The sequence below is a fragment of the Osmerus eperlanus genome, chromosome 16 (genome assembly GCF_963692335.1).
Source record: "Osmerus eperlanus chromosome 16, fOsmEpe2.1, whole genome shotgun sequence".
Lineage (NCBI taxonomy): Eukaryota > Metazoa > Chordata > Actinopteri > Osmeriformes > Osmeridae > Osmerus > Osmerus eperlanus.
In genome coordinates, this window is record NC_085033.1 from 5539556 (window position 1) to 5562920 (window position 23365).

At 44.4% G+C, this 23365-nt stretch overlaps 2 protein-coding genes across 12 annotated transcripts; one reads left to right on the forward strand and one right to left on the reverse strand.

The window, feature by feature from the left end:
- The first annotated feature begins 27 nt into the window (after positions 1 to 27).
- dapk3 (death-associated protein kinase 3) lies at positions 28 to 5250 on the forward strand. The gene is made up of 9 exons (XM_062480683.1): positions 28 to 147; positions 1049 to 1151; positions 1883 to 2243; positions 2477 to 2606; positions 2819 to 2867; positions 2997 to 3023; positions 3120 to 3272; positions 3418 to 3463; positions 3578 to 5250. The coding sequence occupies exons 2-9, from the start codon at positions 1090 to 1092 to the stop codon at positions 4103 to 4105; spliced, it is 1356 nt and encodes a 451-aa protein (XP_062336667.1). The 5' UTR covers positions 28 to 147; positions 1049 to 1089; the 3' UTR covers positions 4106 to 5250.
- Positions 5251 to 6145: 895 nt separating this feature from the next.
- Positions 6146 to 17611, reverse strand: mbnl1 (muscleblind-like splicing regulator 1). 11 transcript variants are annotated; one of them, XM_062480691.1, is made up of 10 exons: positions 17398 to 17611; positions 16707 to 16913; positions 16213 to 16452; positions 14724 to 14777; positions 13053 to 13212; positions 12082 to 12117; positions 11129 to 11217; positions 10657 to 10701; positions 9842 to 9913; positions 6146 to 9754 (listed from the first exon to the last, which is right to left on the reverse strand). In XM_062480691.1, exons 1-9 carry the CDS (start codon positions 17464 to 17466, stop codon positions 9857 to 9859), a joined length of 957 nt encoding a protein of 318 aa, XP_062336675.1. In that variant the 5' UTR covers positions 17467 to 17611; the 3' UTR covers positions 6146 to 9754; positions 9842 to 9856. The 11 variants fall into 11 exon arrangements, with proteins under 11 accessions (XP_062336675.1, XP_062336672.1, XP_062336679.1 ...); XM_062480688.1 differs by having other exon boundaries at positions 10657 to 10683; positions 17398 to 17588; XM_062480695.1 differs by lacking the exon at positions 14724 to 14777.
- Between the last annotated feature and the right edge of the window lie 5754 nt (positions 17612 to 23365).

Sequence of the window (23365 nt, forward strand, 5' to 3'; positions counted from 1 at the left end):
CTCTATCTTGTACACACACGCACATCTATGAGGGAATATATGATGTCATTAAGTCCGTCCTACTGAAACTCAGATGTTCTTCAGTTCCTAACCACCGGATGTATCTTTGACTTTGGAAAAGGAATGCTGGAATCGTAACTTGACAATGTAAGTATCTACCATGAGCTATGTTGTTATATGATTGCGTAGCTTTATTAGAACATTTTGTGGTTTATTAATGTACTTTTAGGGATGCACTGTAAAATTCGTTTCATTTTGGGCTTACCGCTAGCTAGCTATCAAGCTAGGTGACATAAACCCAGTGTACAGTACCTGCCTCTTGACACCTCTAATAGAGATAGCTAGTTAAGACATGGATGAAAAATATAATATACATAAAGTGGTATGTGTTGTGCTCTGTATAACAATACCACTAGGATCCGAGAAGTTTACCTCCCAGCCAGCTGAGATGTCGACTCGCTGAATACCTTGCTAACACGGCGCTAAATGGCTAGCTCTAGTAGTACTGTAGCCTACTAGCAGAGCACACAGGCAGAGTGGTAAAAGGCAGCACCAAATCCAATTGTGTAGGGAACCTAGCTAGACAGCTAACATCGTTATTTATATGTCTGAATATTATAAAGTATTTGGCAAACCTGTTTTGCTAACAGCGAGGGAATTTTATTGATGTCATTGTTGCAGCATTTAATCAAAATCCAATCTAAAATGGTTAGCACTAGTTTCAAACCCGCAGTCTTTTTAATCAGCATGCAAGGGGATGACGTATGTGGCTCTGGAATGCAGTCAGTTCTTACTGCTCCATGTTGACTTTTGCCTAATAAGGAAAAACACTTTGGGGGGGGGTCAGTTTTCACTATGTAGTGCTATTCAGTGTTGTTTAGTTGGATGGTTTACAATTGTTTCTCATGTTTAACACACAGTATCTTAAAATGTTGATTATAACATAAATATTAGCTTCTTACTGTGGTCTCTGTTATGGTCTGTAGATTAATGGCCATGGACTACAATATCCTTCAACGTTTGTTACTCTTTCTTTTTACACTTTCAGTGGGGTTTAAGACAGCACATCACATTCACTGCCAGCAAACCATGGCTGGCTTCAGGCAAGAGGATGTGGAAGTGTTCTATGACATGGGAGAGGAGCTGGGGAGGTAATTAATTAATATTTTTTTCCCGATGAGTTTGACACCATCTTGATTTTAGACTAGTTTGTCAAATGGGATCTTTCCCATGATCTAAAGCTTTTGGGCCAATATAACCTCCATATACAATATACATTTATTTGTATAAGAATGCATTGAGGTTTGTTAAGCAAGAACATTTTTTGTAAGCCCTTTGGAATCAAACTGTGGTAGTGCTCACTGTGAGCTATCTAATAGTTGAGTATCATTGCTTTATATGCCGATGTTGTTGTCTGCAGTGTTGCAGCAAAAAAAAAAAAACATGACATCACTGTCTCTCAATGCACCTATTTGCCCCAAGTCTCAGTAAAGTATTTGTTAAAGGAGAGGGGGGGACATACCTTTCTGGTTTGCTCAGAGGGGAAAAAGGCATGCAAATGTTTAAACAGCTTTTAAACGTTCAGTTTTGTTCTCAACAGACCCATGCGTCCATTTATGTCGCTTTGATCTCGGGAATGCAAGCAGGACTGTTCATTTGCTACTTAAATCAAATGGTGTTGTTATCTCTTCTGTGTGTTGTGGGTACTTGGGGTCCTTCAGAAGAGGAAGTAGCTATTTTGAATATTACCTGCCAGTTGCCGTTCTGTGCCAGTCTTTGTGGTGTGAGCATGTTTGTTGCCTAGATTTTCTCACCGTGTTTCAAAGCCATGGCTTTCCTCTGCGTCCACATCATCACGCCCCTGACATCCCTCTCCTCGCAGCGGGCAGTTCGCCATCGTACGCAAGTGCAAAGAGAAGAGCACCGGCGGCGAGTACGCCGCCAAGTTCATCAAGAAGCGGCGCCTGTCGTCCAGCCGGCGCGGGGTGAGCCGCGAGGAGATCGAGCGGGAGGTCAACATCCTGCGCGAGATCCAGCACAGCAACATCATCACGCTGCATGACATCTTCGAGAACAAGACGGACGTGATCCTGATCCTGGAGCTGGTGTCCGGGGGAGAGCTCTTCGACTTCCTGGCAGAGAAGGAGTCGCTGACCGAGGAGGAGGCCACGCAGTTCCTCAAGCAGATCCTGGATGGCGTTCAGTACCTGCACTCCAAACGTATCGCCCACTTTGACCTGAAGGTGGGGAGTGGCGAGGGTGCAGTGTTTATAAGTTCCTAAGTTATAAATTCAAGTTTGTGCGTCGTCATATAAACCAGCATACATGTAGACACAGATTGAGATTGTTATACATTCAACGGTCGTTCTCTAATGAAATGCAGATGCAATTAAATAGATTTGATTTAGCTGTTTATGGGAAATATCTGTTTTTCATTGTTGTTAAGATGCTGGGTATTATGCTCTATGTTGTGCAGCCGGAAAACATCATGCTGTTGGACAAGAATGTCCCCAACCCCAGAATCAAGTTGATTGACTTTGGGATCGCTCATCAGATCAAAGCAGGAAACGAGTTCAAGAACATCTTTGGGACTCCCGAGTTTGTTGGTGAGACACAAACAAACACATAATCATACACAGTCCACACATCCTTCAGAAAATATCTCCATACGAGATGAATATTACGTATGTTAAGCCCATACAAAGCAGTATCATGTATCCACTTGTGTTGCTCGCCATAATAAATGGAGGTCTGTGTTGTAGCAGAATCCACATCTGGCTTTAATTAAAGCCTGCCTTGTTACGTGCTTGCCTTCCAGCTCCAGAAATAGTCAACTATGAGCCTCTTGGACTTGAAGCAGACATGTGGTAAGCTTTCCAGAGCAGTTTAAAAAACAGATCTGCACAAAATATGAACCCCAATATGAAACTGATCTAGACTGAAAGGACTAAATCTCCCTAACATCCGGTCGACTTGTCCTTTCTCTTGTCTTGCAGGAGCATTGGAGTCATCACGTACATTCTGTGAGTACCTGGTTATCTTCATGAAAAGTTGTGTCCAGATTTGAACTTTGTCCCAGGATCTAAAATGAATGACAACCTCCTTTCTCCTTCGTACAGACTGAGTGGTGCATCACCTTTCCTTGGGGAGACCAAACAGGAGACCCTGACCAACATCTCAGCCGTCAACTATGACTTTGATGAGGAGTACTTCAGCAGCACCAGTGAGCTGGCCAAAGATTTCATCCGTCGTCTTCTGGTGAAGGATCCCAAGTAAGGGCCTTGTCTGGAGTGACATCCTACTAGGACAGGCAGTCCCTAGAGTTTATAGCATATTAGCAATACTAGTGGTTAGACGTAAAGTCAGCCTTTTTACTTTCGTTTTTTTCCTTTACAAATATATATTTTTTGCTACCAGGAAAAGATTGACAATCGATGATAGTCTCCAGCATCCCTGGATCAAGGTGAGGCATTTCCCCGTCCCGGGGGAATCTACCACACACACTGCATGTATGGGTGGCATAGCTCAAGGTATAGACCGTCCATTAACCAAACCCCCCCCCCCCCCCCCCCCCCAGGTGATCAAAAGGAGGAACGTGCGCCAGGAGGAGAGCGGCCGCAAGCCCGAGCGCCGGCGCCTGAAGACCACGCGGCTCAAGGAGTACACCATCAAGTCCCACTCCAGCATGCCGCCCAACAACACCTACGTCAACTTTGAGCGCTTCTCCCAGGTGCTGGAGGAGATCGCGGCGGCCGAGGAGGGCCTGCGGGACCTGGAGCACAACCAGCGCTCCTGCCGGGAGGACGTGGCGGCGCTGCTGTCCATCTACGAGGAGAAGGAGGGCTGGTACAAGGAGGAGAACCAGAGCATCGCCAGCGACCTGAGCCACATCCGCCTGGAGCTGCAGCACACCCAGGCCCAGCGCAGGCAGAGCCAGGAGGAGGCCCGCACCGCCACCCTGGCAGCCAACGCCCTCAAGCGCAAACTGGGGCGTCTGGAGAACCGCTACGAGGCGCTGGCAGAGCAGGTGGCGTCGGAGGTGCGCTGGGTGGAGGAGCTCGTCAGGGGCATGTCTGCAGACAAGGATGGGCTCGGCATGCCTTGAGCCTTTGGCGTCTTGTTCCTTTACATCACGACGGCTGGGTTACAGTACTTTACCGCTCACAGCCTCCAAGCTAACTAGCTACATTGTAATGTTGGACTAGGGTTGAATGTACATAAGAATTATATAAAAATGGTGCATATGGGGAGTATATGGTAGATACAAGTCAATATGTAAAAACCCCTCTGTAGAGACAGACAACAATTTAACTAGTAATTATGATATATAATTTAGTAAGCAAATCTTTTTTTAAGGGTCCATTCCGGTGTTTTCTAAATTAATTTATAAAGATCTTTGTAATGATGTATTAAGTGTTGTGCCTGTCAAGCAGAGTACCCACACATTAATGTAACATACATGAAATATCTTTAAACCTGGACTAATGGGTTGGCTTATAGATTTCCTTACAGAGTCAGGACCAGAACTTGTGGGATACTGTTACTTTCCCAAAGCCATAGAAAAGCATATGTATGTGTCTTGGCCTTATGATTATGCTGTTGGTCTATGAATGAGGCAAGATACAGCCTCACAAAATGTCTTAAAACACATTGGGAATTTTTCTTTCCACATTATTTAATTGAATTTATGTTCATTTTCCATAGAAGTTCCACAACATTTCCATTCCATGAAGTGTGTCCCAGCATGTCATTGTAAAGCTATATTGTTTCTTAGATAATGTTGAACAGAGATATAGACAAAACACACCCTATAAACTCTAAATGCTTTAATGCCTCAGCAAAAAGGTAGTGACGGCATGATCATGAGTATTTCTGCAAAGTTTTGTTTCCAGGGAAATGTCTCTAAGGCAACAGCTGCACAATAGACTTGTAAACCAAGTGTTTGGCTTGGCCCTGGGGCTACTTGCTGCTATTGTACGTAACATTTGTCCCTGTCCCTTTGTCATTATGTACGGTCACACACTATACATTCCATTGTATGTCCTACATCTGTGCAGCATACTCTGTAGCATATCATTCAAAATGCCATTCTTTACTTCCACATAATTCTCTATTTTGCACGTAAGTGATATTGCATTGTTTCAGACTATCTTCTGTTCAATAACTTTGGTATATGTCTAAAAGATAGGCTGATTATGTTTCAGTGATGATTTAATAAGGCAGCTTGGTCAAATAAACACATAAAAATACCTGCAACAGTTTTTCTTGGTCTTTTTTCAATGTGTAGACTTAACAAATATATCACTGTTTTTAGCACTGATGTTGATCAAAGTGGTATATTGAAGGGCAGGGAAGGTAAGTGAAATTTTATAGGCTAGATAAGATGGAAAAAAACAAGTCTAAGAGACAGATTTTGTCATAGCGTAACGATCTTACTCATTTGGACAAAACATGCCTCAGGACAATCATGATCTCTTAGGATGAAATCAGACTTGAGTCACAATAAGGCTCAACCCAAATTGTTGACACGCTACCTGATTCATCAGACAAATTATACAGGAGTCACTAAATCCAATGTGAGGCACTTGAAATAAACCACTTATGTACATCATGCATTATTAGACAATCCCCATGTGGTCCCTAATGGTTTTTTATAAATATAGCGCTTGACTGCAAATGTAAGATGTATTAAGATCTGTTGTAAGCGAAGAAAAGCTCACAACCTCTACTGACTGACAACGAATACTAACTAAAGTTTAAGAAATATTTGAAGTTGAACATATATTCACATTCAGAAGGGGCAGAAACTCCTGTTTAACCACTAGATGTTGCTGATAGACCCAGTTACAGAATAACCAGATTTTGACAGTAAAAAACTGACAAGGCTCTTGTGACATAAAAAAACATATCATTTAAAATCCTGATGAAAATTGTTCACATATTAACCATTTTAGTTATGTAATCGTGGATGATGATGATTCTATAGATGCTAATCTATAGCAACCCCTAAACCTAATTTAAAATCTTAACCTGAACTAGATTTTGTGGAGGGGTGGAATTGGACACACACATACAGTACACACAGATACACACACACATACACACACACACAGACACAAACACATGGAGAGGCTGCACAAATAGGTTGCATGAGCAAATCAACTTTTTGTTTTATTGTTTTTTTTTTATTCATAACAGCAAGAGTCAATTATGGCAACATGAAAATGTGCATAAAACATATCTGAAGACAGAGTAGTACATTATTGTGTAGCATTTCTTAGCAAAAAATTTAAGTGTTGCACTTACAGGTAAAAAGCAGTCAAAGCGTGTGTGCCCTCAGCAGGGAAGAAAGCCCTTGGTTAAGCTGTGAGCGGGCAGGCATCTGCCCAACCAAGAAGCACTGGTTGGTTTGGAGAGAGTGGCGCTTTGGTTCTGTAGCACTTATACAGCGACCTCAAGTCAGAAATATATTGACCTTGACTGAAGACGAATACATTCACTTAAAAAGACAAATCAGTATTTGGTGTGGTGAGCCTTCACCTGCTGAGTACACATGCTTCTAATAGCATTACAACAGTGTGCTGTGAGCCTGCATGTTGACTGTCGTCTTAATGGCTGTGAGAGAAAACCTCTGGGCTGGGTTGCTACTAATATGTTATTATTTGAGATATATTACTGAGCTTCTCTGTATAGTATGTTATCATACAACTGGTGATGACTTGTCGGAAGTTTCATCTCCTCCTCCACCCAAATGTGAATCAATCAACTGTAAATATGTATTTCCATTAAAAGTCCCATATGTACTTATTTATGTTGTGATCTTGTTTTACATTTTAGTTCTTTCACATGCAGTCAAATCAAACCGAAACATAATACAGTTTAGGATAAAATCATAGAATACAGTTTTGGATAGAATATACTCTTGTATTGACTGTACCAGGACCAAACAGGAGCTGATTGGCCAGCTTGGCTATAGAAAAACAGACAGCATCTGTGATGTCATCTTACAGGGGGAGTTGGAGGGAAGGTGAATTGGGGATACAAGTTCCCCTTCCAAATTTTTTGGCATAGTACCTGCCACTGACCAAAGAAGCCGGAAAGCGCATAGCTTTTTTCTAAATGCATCGGCCAAGAAAGTAGTGCCCTTTTTGCAAGCGATTTTGTTTAGCTGGTCTAATTTTAGAATTTTAAATTAATCTAGCAAAATTCCTTATAATTATAGATTTTTTATTCAAAATAATATCTCAATATGATACATGTTTTTCTCTGTTCATTTGACTATATACAGAAGTGCAAAAAGTCGACCTCCGTCCCCTTAGGTTAGGATTCATTCATCTGCAGCATTACTGACTTTACAAACAGTAAAGTCACCGTTCCCACCTTTAATATCACTCTTCACCAAACTTCCAGAAACCCGTCAATCTCACTGTTCATTTTGGCCTGACACTCAGGGCAAACTTAAAAAAAATCAAACGATAGTAAATATTGAAATGGATACAGTAGAAAATAATTTTCACACTAACATGAACATTCTATATTTCAAGACAATATATTTTCAAACATGATCTCGACATGTTACAAGGAATACTTAAGTTGGTTAAAATATTAGTTTTTTTTATCCAGAGCTTCTGCAATTGCTGAAAACTCATTCCTTGCATCAATATCAAAAGTCTTTGATCAACAAAATTAATCGAAAACAAAACTCTTTGAATAAAAACAGACACTCAGCAACATATACTAAGTGAATACTTTAAACTGAGTCAACACATAATCATTTATATGGTTTGAAAAAAGTTATGAATGTCATACTACCTCAAAATCTATAACGGCTATCAATGTTGTCAAGTAATATATAGTAAGGCAAAGAAACATCTACAACTACATACCTCAAATAGATTCAAATCCTTAAGTAATACATAACAGGAAAGTTAAGAGAGTATTGTTAAAGATAGAGCAAGTAACAAACATTAGAAGCTGTATATTGTATGTAAGAACTATAAACTATATACTGTGTCATTGGTGTTCATTGCTTGTGTGGTGATTAAAAGTACATATGATTGGATTGGGTTCTGCAAATTGTCCTACCGTAGCGCAAAACCATAAAGTTAACCCTCACCCTAACTTTAACCTTGGTGTGCACATGAGCTATGAGCCTTGGTAGGACAATCTGACAGGTATGATAAAATGTTAGGACACAGGTGCCATAATCTAAGGCTTTGTTAAAGGTACATTACAATCAATATTGACACAATGTACACCTCTGGTAAAACAAAGCAAAGGGACATCATCTGTGAATGAACTGTGCTTTGGTATCTATGATCAGGTCCAAAAATTAATTTGTCCTCTTAATTTTTTAATTTTTTTTTCTAATTTTTTTCATAAAATATTTTTACACCAAAATGAATGTGAAATTTACAAAGCACTATGATGTTACAATGATGAAACGACTATTTCAAGTCTGTGGTTTGATGACCTAAATGATCTAATTGCCCCTATTATAAAATGACAGTGCTTCTTGTACACACAGTTTTAAAGTCCCTCCACCTTTTTGTGGTGGTGGGTAGGAGGGGGACAGGGAGGTAAGCTCCACCTTCCTCCCACATCACTTTACCGGCTTTTCAGTCAACAGAATTCCAGCTCCCACCAATGAGAAAACATGCTCACCCAATTAGAAAAATCCAACACTGATGCAAAAAACAAAGAAGAAAAGCTAAATAAACACCGGTAATAAGAAAAAGGCACATATGTTTTCATTCTCTTTTTCTTAGAGAGAGAAATCCACAACAAAGAGATCCCTAACTCCTCTGTTCATACCCCTTAAAAAATGCTGCAATGGTACAATGTAAAATAAAATAAAAAACACACTCATTATGAAGATATAATGTTAAAAAAAGAGAAAAATAGAGCCATACAAAACATAGATACCTTCGGTAAACAGAATAACACTGGTGAAATAACACTCTAGTTTGGGGTGGATAGCCTGTGTTGCACACAGCATGATGGATAAAGCTAGCCTGGCTGTGCTTCAAAGGTATACAAGTGTGTTGTCTTACCCAGAACATTCATACGGCCTCGACCCTCATTTCATTTACACTTAGTTTAACTAGAAATCTTTAAACAAAACAAAATACTGTACATGCTCCAATGTTTTGTCCATAATAATGTTCCTTATTACAATTATATTTGTTGTGCCATATTTCAGATTTAAATTCATATTCAAGGTGCACTTTAGCATTTCTTTTGTAAACCATGAAACAAGTCTACATGTTTTTAAATCCAAGCAAAGCACGTAAAAAAAAACGAAAATTATATTCATCTTGGTCTGCCAACGTACCAGCACGGTGTTCTAAGATAAACAAAACAATTCAACTGACTCAACCTCCTGTCTGTGTAAAAAAAAACAAAAAAACACTTCTATAGTTTTGTTAGACACAAAGGCGACGATAGCTGGCACCCCTGGGGGCGAGGGGGGGAGAAAGATCCTGGTATCCAGAGATGAGGCACCTTCTCTGGCCAGGACTATGGCTGCATGTGTCTGGAGGTTGATTAACGAGCGAGAGTAACTGACATTGACCCTGTGTCACGTCTGGGTTGGAGACATTTTTGGTGACAATGAGAACATCGTTCCAGACCAGCTAAGAGACGCCATCTTTTTTTTTTTTCTGTCTCCGTCGCTTTGACATTCCCAGCGTTATTATGTACATAAAGGCTGAACTCTTTTGGCTTGGACGGCGCCAGCACACATTCATTTGATCTGCAAGACAAGCGGTCAAGGATTACTTTTCTAAAAGGAGCAGTCAGGTTAGATGGATTTAGAAATAAAGAAAAGGGATGAACTCACTGTTCTGAACAGGAACTACATTTGTGTCAGGTACTTGTGGTTACTCAGATGATCGGCAGAGATAATTGGAATCTGTAAATATAGACAGAGCAGAGCAAAACATAGATAATAAAGAAATGTCACCTTTCCCATCTCGAAGATAATAACCCCCCCCCCACCCAGCTTCAATCAAAAAAACAGCAACACAAAACAAAGATCAGCAGAATGTGATATTGGTACATTGCCCAGGTCATTAGGCAGGGGGAATGAGGCTGCTGCATGCTACATCATAGCAGGGGTTTGCGACAAAGCATGTCAAAAGTGGGGGTAACGCCAGCTCATGAACATTTGATATCTGGGCTGGGGGAGAGGGGGGGGGGCTGCTGAGGAGAGGCCAGTGAGGTGAGGTAGCAGGCCCCAATGCAGGTTTCCAGTCCCCCATGGCCCCCCGCCCCCCTGTCTAACTGGTTGATCACCTCTCACCTACACCTCACAGACAAACACAAAATGAAAGAACGACTTCCTTAACACCAGACAGCCTGAAGGTCCATGCCCTTCCTCTGGGTCATACTATGTTAGAAACATACTGTACACTGCTGTAGCTTGGCCTGTCTCTCCTTTGTCTTAGAAGACACTTAAAAGTTAAACGATGAAACGATAGTCTATAGCTGAAGCCCTGTGATAATGATGACAGCACCCAGGAAATGTGGCGAAGCTACTTTCTACACAAGCAGCAGCATAGAAAACATAAGCTTAGCACCAAAGGCCACAGGTAGCAACTGCTGCACACATTCTATCAATGGCTCTAGGGTAATGGAAAACTACCTCATACATACCAATTGCATGTATTCGTTGGTAGTCAACTTTGATAAGGAAGAGTCCTCAAAATAAGAAAGGACAAAAATCGAGGTTAAAACGAGGTCAAACATGTTATGGTATACAGTACGTCCCCCCCGACAACAGTACAAGCTTGTTTTCAACCGCACACACAAGTTACACTGAACAAGGCACCGCTGTAGTACTCGTTTGAGCTGTTGGCTGTTGTACAAGAGAGGTGTGATCAACAATAACAACAATAACAACAACAGCCAGTGTGGGCCAACGAGAGGGAGACCATCAACACTCCGCCCCCCCCCCCCACCCCATTCCCTGCTGTCAGACACAACTGTTCACAGACAGACCCTCCTCAGAAGAAGGGAGAAAGACAGAGAGACAGAGACACAGAAAGGGTGTGCGTTTGAGAGAGAGGGAGAGACACAGACCGGAGGTGTATTAGAGAGAGAGAGTAGGGGCCGTTGAGGGGCAAACCTGATTGGTGGCGGTTGCGAAGGGAACGCTTGTGGCAGATGTGGTGGCGGCGGACACATTGGCCGGCGTAGCCCCGTGCATCATGGGAACTTTTGTTCAGAGAGAGAATCAGGTAAGCGTCAATACACAGGGGAGCAGTGTCGCTATAGTTATATCGGCATCAGGCAAATAGGCTAGGAGAGAGAGGGAGGGGAGAAGGTGTGGAGGTACTGGAGAGGGTTGGTCTTGGGGTGAAGGTGAGGGGGTGGGGGTGAGAGGTACTCAAGCGTGGATTAGAGGAACCTAATGCCTGGGAGGAGGTGGTGAGAGTCGGGGGAGGAGGGGTTACAAGCATGATAGTGAGGGTTCTAAGGGTAGGGATGGGAGGTACATGAGGGTGGGTTTGAGGTACAAGGGTGAGGTTGAGAGGTATAAACATGAGTGTGAGGGGTACATGGGTGAGGTTGAGGGGTACAAGGGTGCAGGTTCTAGTACAGAAATATCACAATAAGGTTAAACCAGTCAAAAGTCAAGGTTATCAACATAATTCAACAAAAGACATGGATTGGTCAAAACTATGCAGGCCACAGAAGAGACAATGTACAATAATAGATATCACAAAGGAAAAGTACTTAAAATCCATTTAAGTTAAATTTAAGAAAATCCCTTTTGTGGTACCTCAAAGGTCAAATTGAACACACTAAAATTCATCAGTTCACATACAGTATCCCAACAACCCACACCGTGGCTCACGTCACCAAAATCCATGGTTGGTTCAAAGAATAGATCTAATGAGGATTAGTCTTATCTACCATATTTTATTGATTTATATGAGGGATGGATATAAAATCTAAGAAAAACTGAAAACACATGCTCAGATAATGAGGCGTAATTCCTCAATAGGATGGATTTTGATGACGTGCGAGTCACTTGTCAAGATTAAAGGTGATTGGAGGAAGAGAGCAGGAACCTACCAATGCTCGCTGTAGGTGTCATGCACAATATTGAGCCTGGCCATCATGCAGTGCGACAGGAAGTGGATTGGATTGGACAGTGGGGGGAGGGGGGGTGGGGGAGAGAAATGATAACAGCCCATCACAAGGTTGGTTAGAGTCGAGGAGGAGGAGATAAGAAGGATAAACGTTAACACAGGTCCGGACAGCAGCGGAACATGACATCTGATGATCATCAGTGACTCGACAGGCATGTAGGTGAAGCCAGCTTGTGAACCATCGAGCCAATCATATCAGTGGAAGGAACGCATCACCCAATCTGGCGCTTTTGTCTGAGGTGTCAATGCAAATGCATTTTGTGTGCGAAAGATGCCAATAACAGTCGTGCACAATGATCCTAGTCCATAATGATGATAATAGGATATTACTGTACACACACGCACACTCATAGACAGAAGCGGAGAAAGAGAGTTCAGCAGCGGTGATTGGAAGCAAGTCAAACTGTATGTTGCCAAACTGATGCATTTGAATCAAATCAACCAATCCTGCCAGACACTCATCTGAACCCACACAAGTGGGCCAGTTTCACCCTGGATTACATCCTGTTTTTAACGTCAAACTACACTTACGAGGCCACCACATACAGTAGCCTACAATAACTTCAGATACACTGAATATAATACAGTCATTGTTTGTTTTAGTGCCAGTCATAGTCCACTGAGCACAGGTAAATTCAAATGATATGCTGCGGATTCTTCCTTTTCTCACTAATCCAACATCATTACACACACACACACACACACACACACACACACACACACACACACACACACACACACACACACACACACATACACATACCATGAGCAACTGTGTGTGGGAAGCCTCTCGCCCATTCAACATTAATTTACAGCTGTAGACCAGCAGAGTGGGATGAGCACATGATTGGTGCCCCGCTGGCATTGGGTGCTGTGCGTGGCGGGCGCTCCTACCTGAGGGCAGGAAAGCAGCCTGCTGCTGGAACTGCATGTTGGCCAGGGCCTGTTGGTACTGGAGCATGCCAGTGTTAAACATGGCGGCCGATGCCCCGTTGGCCTTCTCCATGGCGGCCCGCTTGGGCAGGGGTGCTGCCATGACACTATGGGGGATGCCCTGCCCAGCCGGGCACAGTGGGGGAGGGGGGTGAGAGAGGCAGAGAGAGTGAGAGAGGGGTGGGGGGAGCAGGCAGAAGGGAGAGAAAAAGAAAGGCAGAGACAGGAAGAGAGGCAGAAAACGAGAGAGAGAGAGACAGAGAGACAGAGGGGCAGAGGAAGAGAGAGGGGGCGAGGCAGAAAAAGCCAAGAAGAGAGGTGCGTGGGGGAGGTGAGAAAACAAAGGATAAATCAAAGAAGAAAAAAAAAAGAATGGTAGTCACGTTAGAGGACATCGTACAACTGCATCATAACATTATGTAACCTTGTGTTACACGTCATCATCATTAGCAAGCAAGCAGCAGTCTACACAACTAGCCTCTACGCAAGCAAGAGCAATGGATGCTAACCTGGAGCAACTGACTTCCTCACAAGCAATCATCATTACATGACTTCTATCAGTAGGCACACTGTGAAAACAGTCACTTATTGATGTCTTTCTGTGACTTTCTAGATGCAAAAGAAGCAAGCGATATTCAGTCAAAACAACTGTGCTAAAGAGGAGAAACCGAAAAGAAGCCCAGAGAGAAGAAGCTGCAGTGCTAGCTCCACCATCAACTTTCGGAGACATGTTGAAACAATAGTTCACTCCCGCTGGGTTGTCAAAAAAGGTCTGATGCCAAGAATGTGACAAAATGGCTTCTGAATGTTTTGTATGCAAAATAACCCTTTTTCGGTTGGGTAAGTTTCTATCTGAACACCTTTGCGGATCAGAACCAGTCATGGTTCCAAACAGCACCTTAAGGAGCTAAGAAGTTTTATGCAATGTTTTTTTTCTCTTCTTATGGTTAACATATTGCTCTGTATTACAGTGTATACAGAGAGAGCTGTGCTAAGTGAATATATTTACTGACATCAGACCACTTTTGAGGTATGAATAGTTAAATCAGCTGTGGTAATGAGATGAACTATGAGTTCCAAGGTGTCTCCAAAGAGGCATCCCCATCTGTTTGACTGTGTTAACCTGGGTCTCCATCCCTCCCAATTACACATGCACTAACACATAAACATGCATACAACCGATTTAGCTACCAAAAACTGAACATCAATTTGTACAGAAAACCTAGAGCCATGCTAGCATTTAAAAAAGCTACACTTCCCTAGCCCTCTCCTACTAAGCGATTAGAGTCAATAGGCTAATAGCAATGAACTGATTGTGGCTCTTGTCGTCATCACAAATTCACACAGGTCTGAATTCGTGTTTGGGAGTGGTGGAGTGTGGATTTTTTGGGATGAGGGGGGGGGGGGGGGGCAGTTGGACATAAACACAGAGCTATGCCCGCCACAGTCCAGTTGAGAAGCCAGGAAACCACAATCACTTCATCATTGGCCAGAATGAAAGAGCAACAGGAGGAAAGACACACATATTGCCATAAAACAACAAGGAACAAAGGTTGCTAGGTATATATTAGTTTCAAACATTGCACTAAGACAAAGCCACATGCCAAGCTAAAAGGTGAAAGGTCATAGTACCAGGTCATAGGCTGCGTCGAGGGGTCGCTTCAGTGATTTGACAGCCGACTGAGTCTTAATTAGCAGGCAGCGAGCACATGATGGCAATGGGCCAATGGGGTTCAAGCGCATTAACATAAACCAGCAAGCAGAGGTGCATCATGGGGGCAGCAGTGCAGTTTGGGTATAGGTGAGAAAAAAACAAAAACAAATAAAAAAACAAATCATTGGAATGCAATATACAAGGGGATAACAAGGCATGCACAATGTAGAAAACACTCTAGCTAGCTAGCTTGCCACTACTGCTGCGGTACAATATCATGATCAGTTCAATCCTAACTATCTATTCTAGATAACATTTACTTTAACGTAAAAATGATGGTCAAGAAGTAAAAGTAAAAAAGAAAATTCACTTCCATTATTTCAATCTTAGGTAAAAAACAATGAGATGTGGCGCTAGTGGTATTGACACGACACTACTGTCACTGTAAACAGCATATTCATCACCACATTACAATAAAGAACTAAAATAGTTTATGTAACTTTAACTGCGGATGATGCAGATAGGAAAATAACAATAACAGCACTTGTATTGAGAAACAAAGATGACAGTTGACAGTTGACAGTCACAGGTTGAACTGGGCTTTATCAATCACTAGTTTTATGATGTGAGTCTACCACAGAAGCACAATGAAACACATTTCTGTGAGGGGGAACTGAGACAGGGGAAGCATACATTCAAAGACAAGAGGATGTAGTTACAGTTAAGATAAGCCAAACCAGGAAGTGCCCACAGTATTCTTTCTGTCTGGCTGTTGGATAATGTCCTCAGACAGTTTGGATGTGTGCCTCATTCTGGACTAGGATGAAATAAAGAAGGTCTAGACAGTAGTAACCTATTCTCGAATAGGTTGATCAAACCAAGGCATTTATAAAGAAGGATGTCAGAGGTTCAATCCTTACTGTGTTATCCCGCTGCACTAGAATTCCCAGCGTTCTCCCTGTGGGACTCCCTTCCTGGTCTATGTATATTCCTCGAATAAAACCAGGAAGGCATCCACCCGATTGTATTAATTGGAAGACCTGGGTCACTTTCAAAGACCAATTACTTGAAAGTATTTGAAAGTTACATTTAGTTTCCTCACAGTGTTTGCAAATAGTAAGTGACCCAGGTCCCTTAGTTGAAAAACTTCCTGAAGTGAGAAGTATACAGTTTGATATCACTGTCACAACCTTCTTCATGTCCTCCTAGCTCTAGAAGGCACCCAGAAAGTTCAAGAAGGTTTCCAGTCTCCCTCTGCTCTGTGTGTAGGTGCGTGTGTCGTGCTCCAGTCAGAAATGACCCATAGACACCGATTTCGGGGGTTAAAGCCGTTTAACCTTGCCTTCCATCAAGGTCTATGGGCACCTCTTCCCCCCTGCGTGTGAGTATGGCAAAGTATGTATATATGTGTGTGTGTGTCAGGGTGTGTGTGGCCCCGCGGCAGCGTGTCGCCCTGGGCTGACTCACCATGGCGGCGGCGGCCGTGGCCTGGTTCACCTGGTGTTGGGCGGCCTTGATCTTGGCCTGAAGGTGGGCCGGAGGGTGGAAGTACTTGCACTTCTCTCTGGAACAGCGGCCCTTGATGTAGTCCATGCAGACGGTCACCGTGTTGTCGTTGGTGTCGATCATGGTGCTGTCGGCCGGATGGGCGAAGCGACAGTCGTTCTCCCCCCGGGAACAGTTTCCGCGTTGGTACTCACGGCATACCTGGGACACACACGCGCGCACACACACACACACACACACATACATACATACACAACAACCAAAACAGACACTGAGTGCGCATGGTGCTTGTTAGACAGCAGGGGGCAGTGTCTCTTGGACCGACGTATCAGCACACCTGACCTGCTTAAGGAGCTGCGGCAGCCTGGGGGACTGTCTGACTTCCTGTTTGTACCTGTATCTCATGGATGTGAGTGTTTGCGTTTGGATGAGCGAGTGCCGTGTGTGTGCCTGACCTCCAGTCTGTCCGTCCTCAGTAGCTTCTGGGCGGCGGCCGCAGCGTTGGGGCCCTGGCTGAGGGAGGGGTTGCTGGTCATGAGGACCTGGCCGCTGGGCATGATCTCCTGGGTCATCAGCCCAGGGGACATGGGGCCCAGGTAGGGGTTGAAGGCTGCCGCCGCGTTGGGATTGGTGGCCAGGCCGGGGGCGACGGAGAACATGGGCTGAGGGCGGAGGGAATACGGCATGAGTCAGTGACAACTACTCATGATACGCCAGCGGCTGTCCAGCATGATTATATGTTTGTTTGTATGTTTGGGCATGTGTGTGTGTGTGTGTGTGAGAGAGATAGAACAGTAGGTTAGTATGTGTGTGTGTGTGTGTGTGTGTGAAAGAGAGAGCATTGTGTGTAACCCTGGGCAACCCTGTGTATACTGGTATTGGATATTTTGCATATTTGTAGTTTGTATATTTTGTATGTTTCCTCTTCTTGCCTGTTGCAACGCCTCCATTTCAACTTGTGGATCCATAAAGTACCTACTGCCACCTACTATCTACAATCTATGTTCATATGTGCGTGTTTGGATGTGAGATGGAAAATGTTGGTATATGTGTGGGTGTGTGGGTGTGAGAGAGAGTATGTTCGTACATGTGTGTGGGTGTGTGAGAGAGAGTATGTCAGTACGTGTGTGTGTCCACGTCTCCTACCATGGGCGGTAACTGGGTCCCAGGCATCATGACGTTGGCCAGCTGCATCTGCTGGGCCAACATGACCATGTTCTTCTGCTGGATCAGGTTGTTCCTGCCGTTGATCTCCAGCTGGGTCTTTAGGTGGGGCGGGGGGTGAAGGTACTTACAGTTCTCCCTGGAGCAGCGACCCTGAATGGGGTGGAGGAGGGGGTTGGAGAGGGAAGGAGAAACGGTAGGGAGATGGAGAGAAAGAGAAGGGTGAGACACAGGTGCAACGGATTCAGACATGTATTGCTATTGAGCAAATAAACGCAATGGAAGCAGTTTGGACATCCAGATAGTTGTTTAAAGACCACTGACACTAGACCTGGTTCAGCTCAGGTCTGGACCCAGCTCTGCTCCATCTCAATCACAAGCGCTCTATTTCTGCTCTGTACAGGGTGGGGGTTATAAATGTGTGGGTGTCAGGTCAAAGGAGGTCTTCCTGAATGCCATGGTAGGCCTGCTGGTATCTAGACATTCATCCGGGCGCCCAATCAGGCTGGATGGTCATTGGATATAAATACAGTCCATGTGATCCAGATATTATGTGTCGTGAGTCATTCTGAGGTCACACTTTTAAACCGACAGATAATTAACGAAGAGAGATCCTTTTTTGCTGTATGCCATGAGTATCCATTTATACCAAGGACATACATGAGGAGCCTTGGTAGCAGAAAGTCTGGTGGACCGGGGTCAAGATAGTTTGGGATGGTCAGACACGCAAATGCACACGCACACACTGCGAGCAAACACACGCACACGCACACTGGGGTCATGTTCATGCAACAGGTGGCGGACACACGTCACACACAGCCCTGTCCTTTAGGGAAGATATTTATTTACTTGCATTCCAGTGGCACAGCTGAGCTGACTGATGTAGGCTTCCCTCAAACACATAACGCAGTCTTAATGGGTCGTGTCTCAACTCTCATGGCCACTTGCCTTAGGACATAGTGTGTGTGTGTGTGTGTGTGTGTGTGTGTGTGTGTGTGTGTGTGTGTGTGTGTGTGTGTGTGTGTGTGTGTGTGTGTGTGTGTGTGTGAAAGAGTGAGGAACAGAGAGAAAGACAAAGAGAGAGAATTCATTTGACACTCCACAGCAGTTCCGTCCCACATTTTCACAACTTAGAGGTGTTAGCCTGTTAGCCTGCTAGCCAGTTAGCCTGCGAGTCTGCCACGCAGTTTCCCAGCGAGTCTGTTACTAAGTATGTCCACTCCTGTCTTCTAGATGTGCATGTGATGTATATTTACTATGGGTATTAGATTAGCGACTGTCAAATGCATGACTGGAGCTTGGAGTTCATGCACAAACACACGCACCCAAACAAACACACACACAAATTGAGAAGAGTTTATGACCTTATAACAGTAACTAATATTAGTCAAAACCTAACCCACATGGAGTCGCTCTGATAGAACCTTAAAGGATGGTGTTAATGTTTTAAAATAAGGTAATAGAGAGGAAATGTGGAAGGAGAGAGTAAGACCTTGAGTAAGAAAGAAAAAAAGAAAAACAATGAGAAAGAAACAGAAAAAAAGAAAGAGGAAGGAAGGAAGTACTGGAGTCAACAAGTTCAGCACAGGTGCAATAGTTTATCTCGAGCCCCACCAAGCCATTTGAGTATTCAAGCTAAGACAACTGCTTGTCTGTGGGCCGACATTCCTAAAGATTCTCACATCGATAACAGAAAAAGAGAAAGGGTTGGAGTGGGGGTTGGGAGGTAACCTGGCTGGTTATTTGACAGCTCAGCAAGGCTGGTGGTGGTAGCATGCGAAGAGAGAGATGTTTGTGTGTATGTGTGTGCGTGCGTGCGTGATGGGGAAAGGGGAAGGCGGAGGCTGCGCATGGGGGGCAGTAGCGTTACAGAAGGCATGGAGGATCACATTGCGTTCACCCCACCTGACCCTGTCTGTCCCGTGGTGGATTTATGGGTGACGATGGCGGGTGACGAGGGGGTGGACTACAAACCTCCACAGGCTTTCATCAGTGTCAATCATCTCTCCCTCTTTTCAGCAGATTACAGGCTGTTTGGAACAGGACGGTTTGCGAGAATGGGGAAATGATGTGAGAAAACGATAAGGAAGCAAGTGTGAGAGAGATGGAGAGAGAGAGAGAGAGCTAGAGAGAAAGTGTGAGAGTGAGGCAGTGGGAGGGAGAGAGAGAGGCAGTGAGAGAGAGGGACAGAGAGAGAGACAATGACAGTGAGAAGGAAAGAGAAAGGCAGTAAGTGAGAGAGAGACAGAGAGAGAGAGAGACAGAGAGACAGAGAGAGAGAGAGAGAGAGAGAGAGAGAGAGAGAGAGAGAGAGAGAGAGAGAGAGAGAGAGAGAGAGAGAGAGAGAGAATGGGAGGAAGGAAGGGAGACAGACAGAGAGAAAATGGAGGAAGGGAGAGAGAGAGAGAGAGAGAGAGAGAGAGAGAGAGAGAGAGAGAGAGAGAGAGAGAGAGAGAGAGAGAGAGAGAGAGAGAGAGAGAGAGAGAGAGAGAGAGAGAGAGAGAGAGAGATTTAGAGAGAGTGCAGCAGAGACAAAGTGACTCTCTGGCACAGAAGCCTCAGTCTGTGTCAGGGAAATTCTAGAACCTGCAGGAGAAGTCGTTAGTGTGGGTCAAACCATCGCAAAGAGGGGGAGAAGAAGGGGAAGAAAGGGAGAAAGAAAGATAGAGACAGATAGAGAGAGGAAAAAAGCGAAAGAGAGTGAGGGAAAGAGAGATTGGTACCGTAGGGAGAACGAAAGAGACAGATTGCGAGAGACAGAGCATTATGGGGCGAGATGGATGAAATAGAGAGGAGGCAGACTCTCTCTCTTCTCACATGATGTTTTTGAGCCACCACTGTTATTACATCAGGGGCCTTGAGACACAGACACTGTGTCCACGGCAACAGACCAGCTTAGTGTTTCAGCCCTAACAACAACAACGAAATTCCTGCCTAATTCACTCACAGATATAGGGAAGTCCGCCACAAACACCGCAGATCTAAACCCTCTGCGGCAATATTAAGTTAGATGCTTATCTTGGAGAGCCACAGGGATGTCCACTTGGCCCAGTTGGGTTGGCGTTCAATTGTACTGTCACAATCTGACTCTCTACTTAACCCGCACCCCACCCTGCCCATCCACAGTTTAAAAAAAGAAGACATAACACAACATTTGAGGGGGAATCATCTGAAGCATGTGACCTGACTTCTCTCACTTCTGTTCCTAATGACCCTGTACACAGTATCATGGTTTTCACTCTGTTCCATTAGATCCACATTAGGATAAAGCTGCTCCTATGCTGTTCGTCGTCTGTGTAAGAGCTAGCAGCTGGGTCTTATAAATAGCATCTGGAACGAACCTTGCAGGCAGGGGAGGTTCGGATGTTGACGTGTCTCTCCTGAAAGCTAGCTCTATGACAACCCTAGTCTCCCCAGAGGAGATCAATTAGTTATACTTATGATTAGACGTAATCATATATTATTATGCCTTGACTGGAAATTGTTCAGGTCAAAGGCCCAGAGATTTTCTTGGCCATGTGACCTGGCCAGGTAAAACAATTGGCCGAGGGGGTGAGGTGCAGTAATCTTATTGGGCACTTGAGGTAGGTGAGTTGACCATGGGATACAGCGATATAGCTGGTCTCTTTCTCTTCTATAATTTGCTCGTTTAAGATACTCTTACTACACACACACACACACACCCTGCGTTGACTAAATGCAGGTTTTAAACAAACAATGAATCATCTTGCAAAGAATGTTGGGTGGGTCTGGCTCTTTTCCTTTTGGGGGGAGAGTGTGAAAATGAATGTGTGAGGATGTAGATAGTGCATGGATACTAATTTGAGTATCAAGATGAATATGTTTATCAGGGATGTGATTCATTGTGGTAAACTTGATACACAGTGGAACAAAGACACCAACGACTGCCGGGAATTCTAGTCATGACTGAGCACCAGTAGACACAACTTCATCAAACACAGATACAGACAAACACACACACACACATACATACAGACAGACTGACACAGACACAAACAGACAGGTAGACAAACGAACACACACACAGAGCAGACTTTCATGGCTAGGGACCTCTTGTGTCCAGTAGGCTTTAGGAGGTATGGTAAATACAGAGAGTGTTAATCTTTGATAAGAGCCGGGACAGCCCCTCTGTGGTGAATTCATTCTCTCTCTCTCTCTCTCTCTCTCTCTCTCTCTCTCTCATCTCATCTCTCTCTCTCTCTCTCTCTCCTCTCTCTCTCTCTTTCTCTCTCTCTCTCTCTCTCTCTCTCCTCTCTCTCTCTCTCTCTCTCTCTCTCTCTCTCTCTCTCTCTCTCTCTCTCTCTCTCTCACTCACTCACTCACTCACTCACTCACTCACTCACTCACTCACTCACTCACTCACACACACACCTGCTCTACTCTCAGCCAACACCAACTAAGGTCACCACACCACAACGTTCTCACCCAAGCTGGGTGTTGGCTGTCAAAAATGTCACATGCCAGGTGTCCTCACCACCAACACAAAAACACAAAAACACGCGCACAGACAGATCTCAGTTCAGACAGAAGACGTTCCACACCACTGTCCCATATTTCCCCTGTGTACGTATACTCAGAAGGATTGCTCCCGTCTCTGAGAGATAACGAGCTTAGCTCACAAACCCATTCGTCCCCTCTGAAAAACAATCGCCAGAGCTGCGGATCGATCCGTGTTGCGTGCGGCTCTTTATTAAAACCATCAAACACTCAAGACCTTTAATCACAAGCCCAGCTTCCATGTAGCTACTGCTGTGCTCATGGTTGACAAGGCCCCCACATAACCCCACCCCACGAGGGACAAAAAACAACACAGAGTTTCCGTTTGTTGAAAGGTGAAGTATATACTGTATTCTGAGACCTCCATGCCTGCTGTTGAGCTCTGGATGAGGCCCAGAGCATGGAGAGAGGTTGTACAGGACGCTATACTGGTTCAGTCAGGGAAACTGAGGTCAGAGTAAGGAGCCTGCAGGAAAGAAAACATGCTCTGTCTTTGTACTCTCTCTCTCTCTCTCTCTGCCTCTCTGGCTCTTTCTCTCTGGCTCTCTCTCATCTCTCGCTCTCTCTCTCTGTCTTGTTTTTCTGCCTTTTCCCCTCTCTCTCTTTTGCTCTCTCTACCCTCTCTCTTTTGCTCTTTGTCTCTCTCTCTCTCGCTCTCTCCTCCCTCTCTCGCTATTGTGCAGAGTTGGCTCTCTCTGCAGTCCACTCACCAAACAGATTTGTCCAAACAGTGCCTGCACAGTAATGGTAGCTTGGCAACCTGCCTTTGGAAACTTCAAAAGATGGAAAGTTGAAAGACGGAGGTCTCTTTTTGACTTCAGTCCCTCCCTCTCTCTCTCTCTTTCTACCTTTCTGTCTCTCCTTTCCAACTCTATCCTTCCATTGCTCGAAAGTCATGGCGAGACATTCCCAGAACAGGATAACTGGTCATTAGTTTGAAGAACCCTGTTATCCTTGTGTGAGATTATAAATGTAAGTAATCGGATCATCATTGGCTCTAATCCACCAGTGGGTCTAATCCCACTGTGAACTCCCCAAATCCGCTTTAGCATCAGATTATCTCATTATAGTTTGGCAGTGGCATGGCATGTGTGTGTGCAGGAAATGGGAGAGAGGGGGGAGGAGCGGGTGAGAGAGGGGGGTGGAGAAAGAGAGAAAGAGAGAGCTGAGGGCAGGGCCCATCTGAAGAGGAGCCACAGGGTAGACAGGTCCAGACACTGACTAAGACTAGGAGAAGGAATGCACGAAAGGAGGAGTGATAAGACAGCAGGTGGGGGCGGTGCACCCTACCTGCTCTCTCTCTCTCTCTCTCTCTCTCTCTCTCTCTCTCTCTCTCTCTCTCTCTCTCTGTCTCTCTCTCTCTCTCTGTCTCTCTCTCTCTCTCTCTCTCTCTCTCTCTCTCTCTCTCTCTCTCTCTCTCTCTCTCTCTGTC

Bases quoted from the DNA above. Each gene is read 5' to 3' on its own strand.
- dapk3 (XM_062480683.1), top strand. From the start codon at position 1,090: ATGGCTGGCTTCAGGCAAGAGGATGTGGAAGTGTTCTATGACATGGGA. The intron at 2,868-2,996 runs GTAAGCTTTCCA...CTTGTCTTGCAG, and splicing joins GGACTTGAAGCAGACATGTG to GAGCATTGGAGTCATCACGT. The intron at 3,024-3,119 runs GTGAGTACCTGG...TCCTTCGTACAG, and splicing joins GGAGTCATCACGTACATTCT to ACTGAGTGGTGCATCACCTT.
- mbnl1 (XM_062480691.1), bottom strand. From the start codon at position 17,466: ATGGTCATGTTGGCCCAGCAGATGCAGCTGGCCAACGTCATGATGCCT. The intron at 16,914-17,397 runs GTAGGAGACGTG...CTCCGCCCTCAG, and splicing joins GGACCCAGTTACCGCCCATG to CCCATGTTCTCCGTCGCCCC. The intron at 11,218-12,081 runs GTAGGTTCCTGC...TCTGAACAAAAG, and splicing joins GACACCTACAGCGAGCATTG to TTCCCATGATGCACGGGGCT.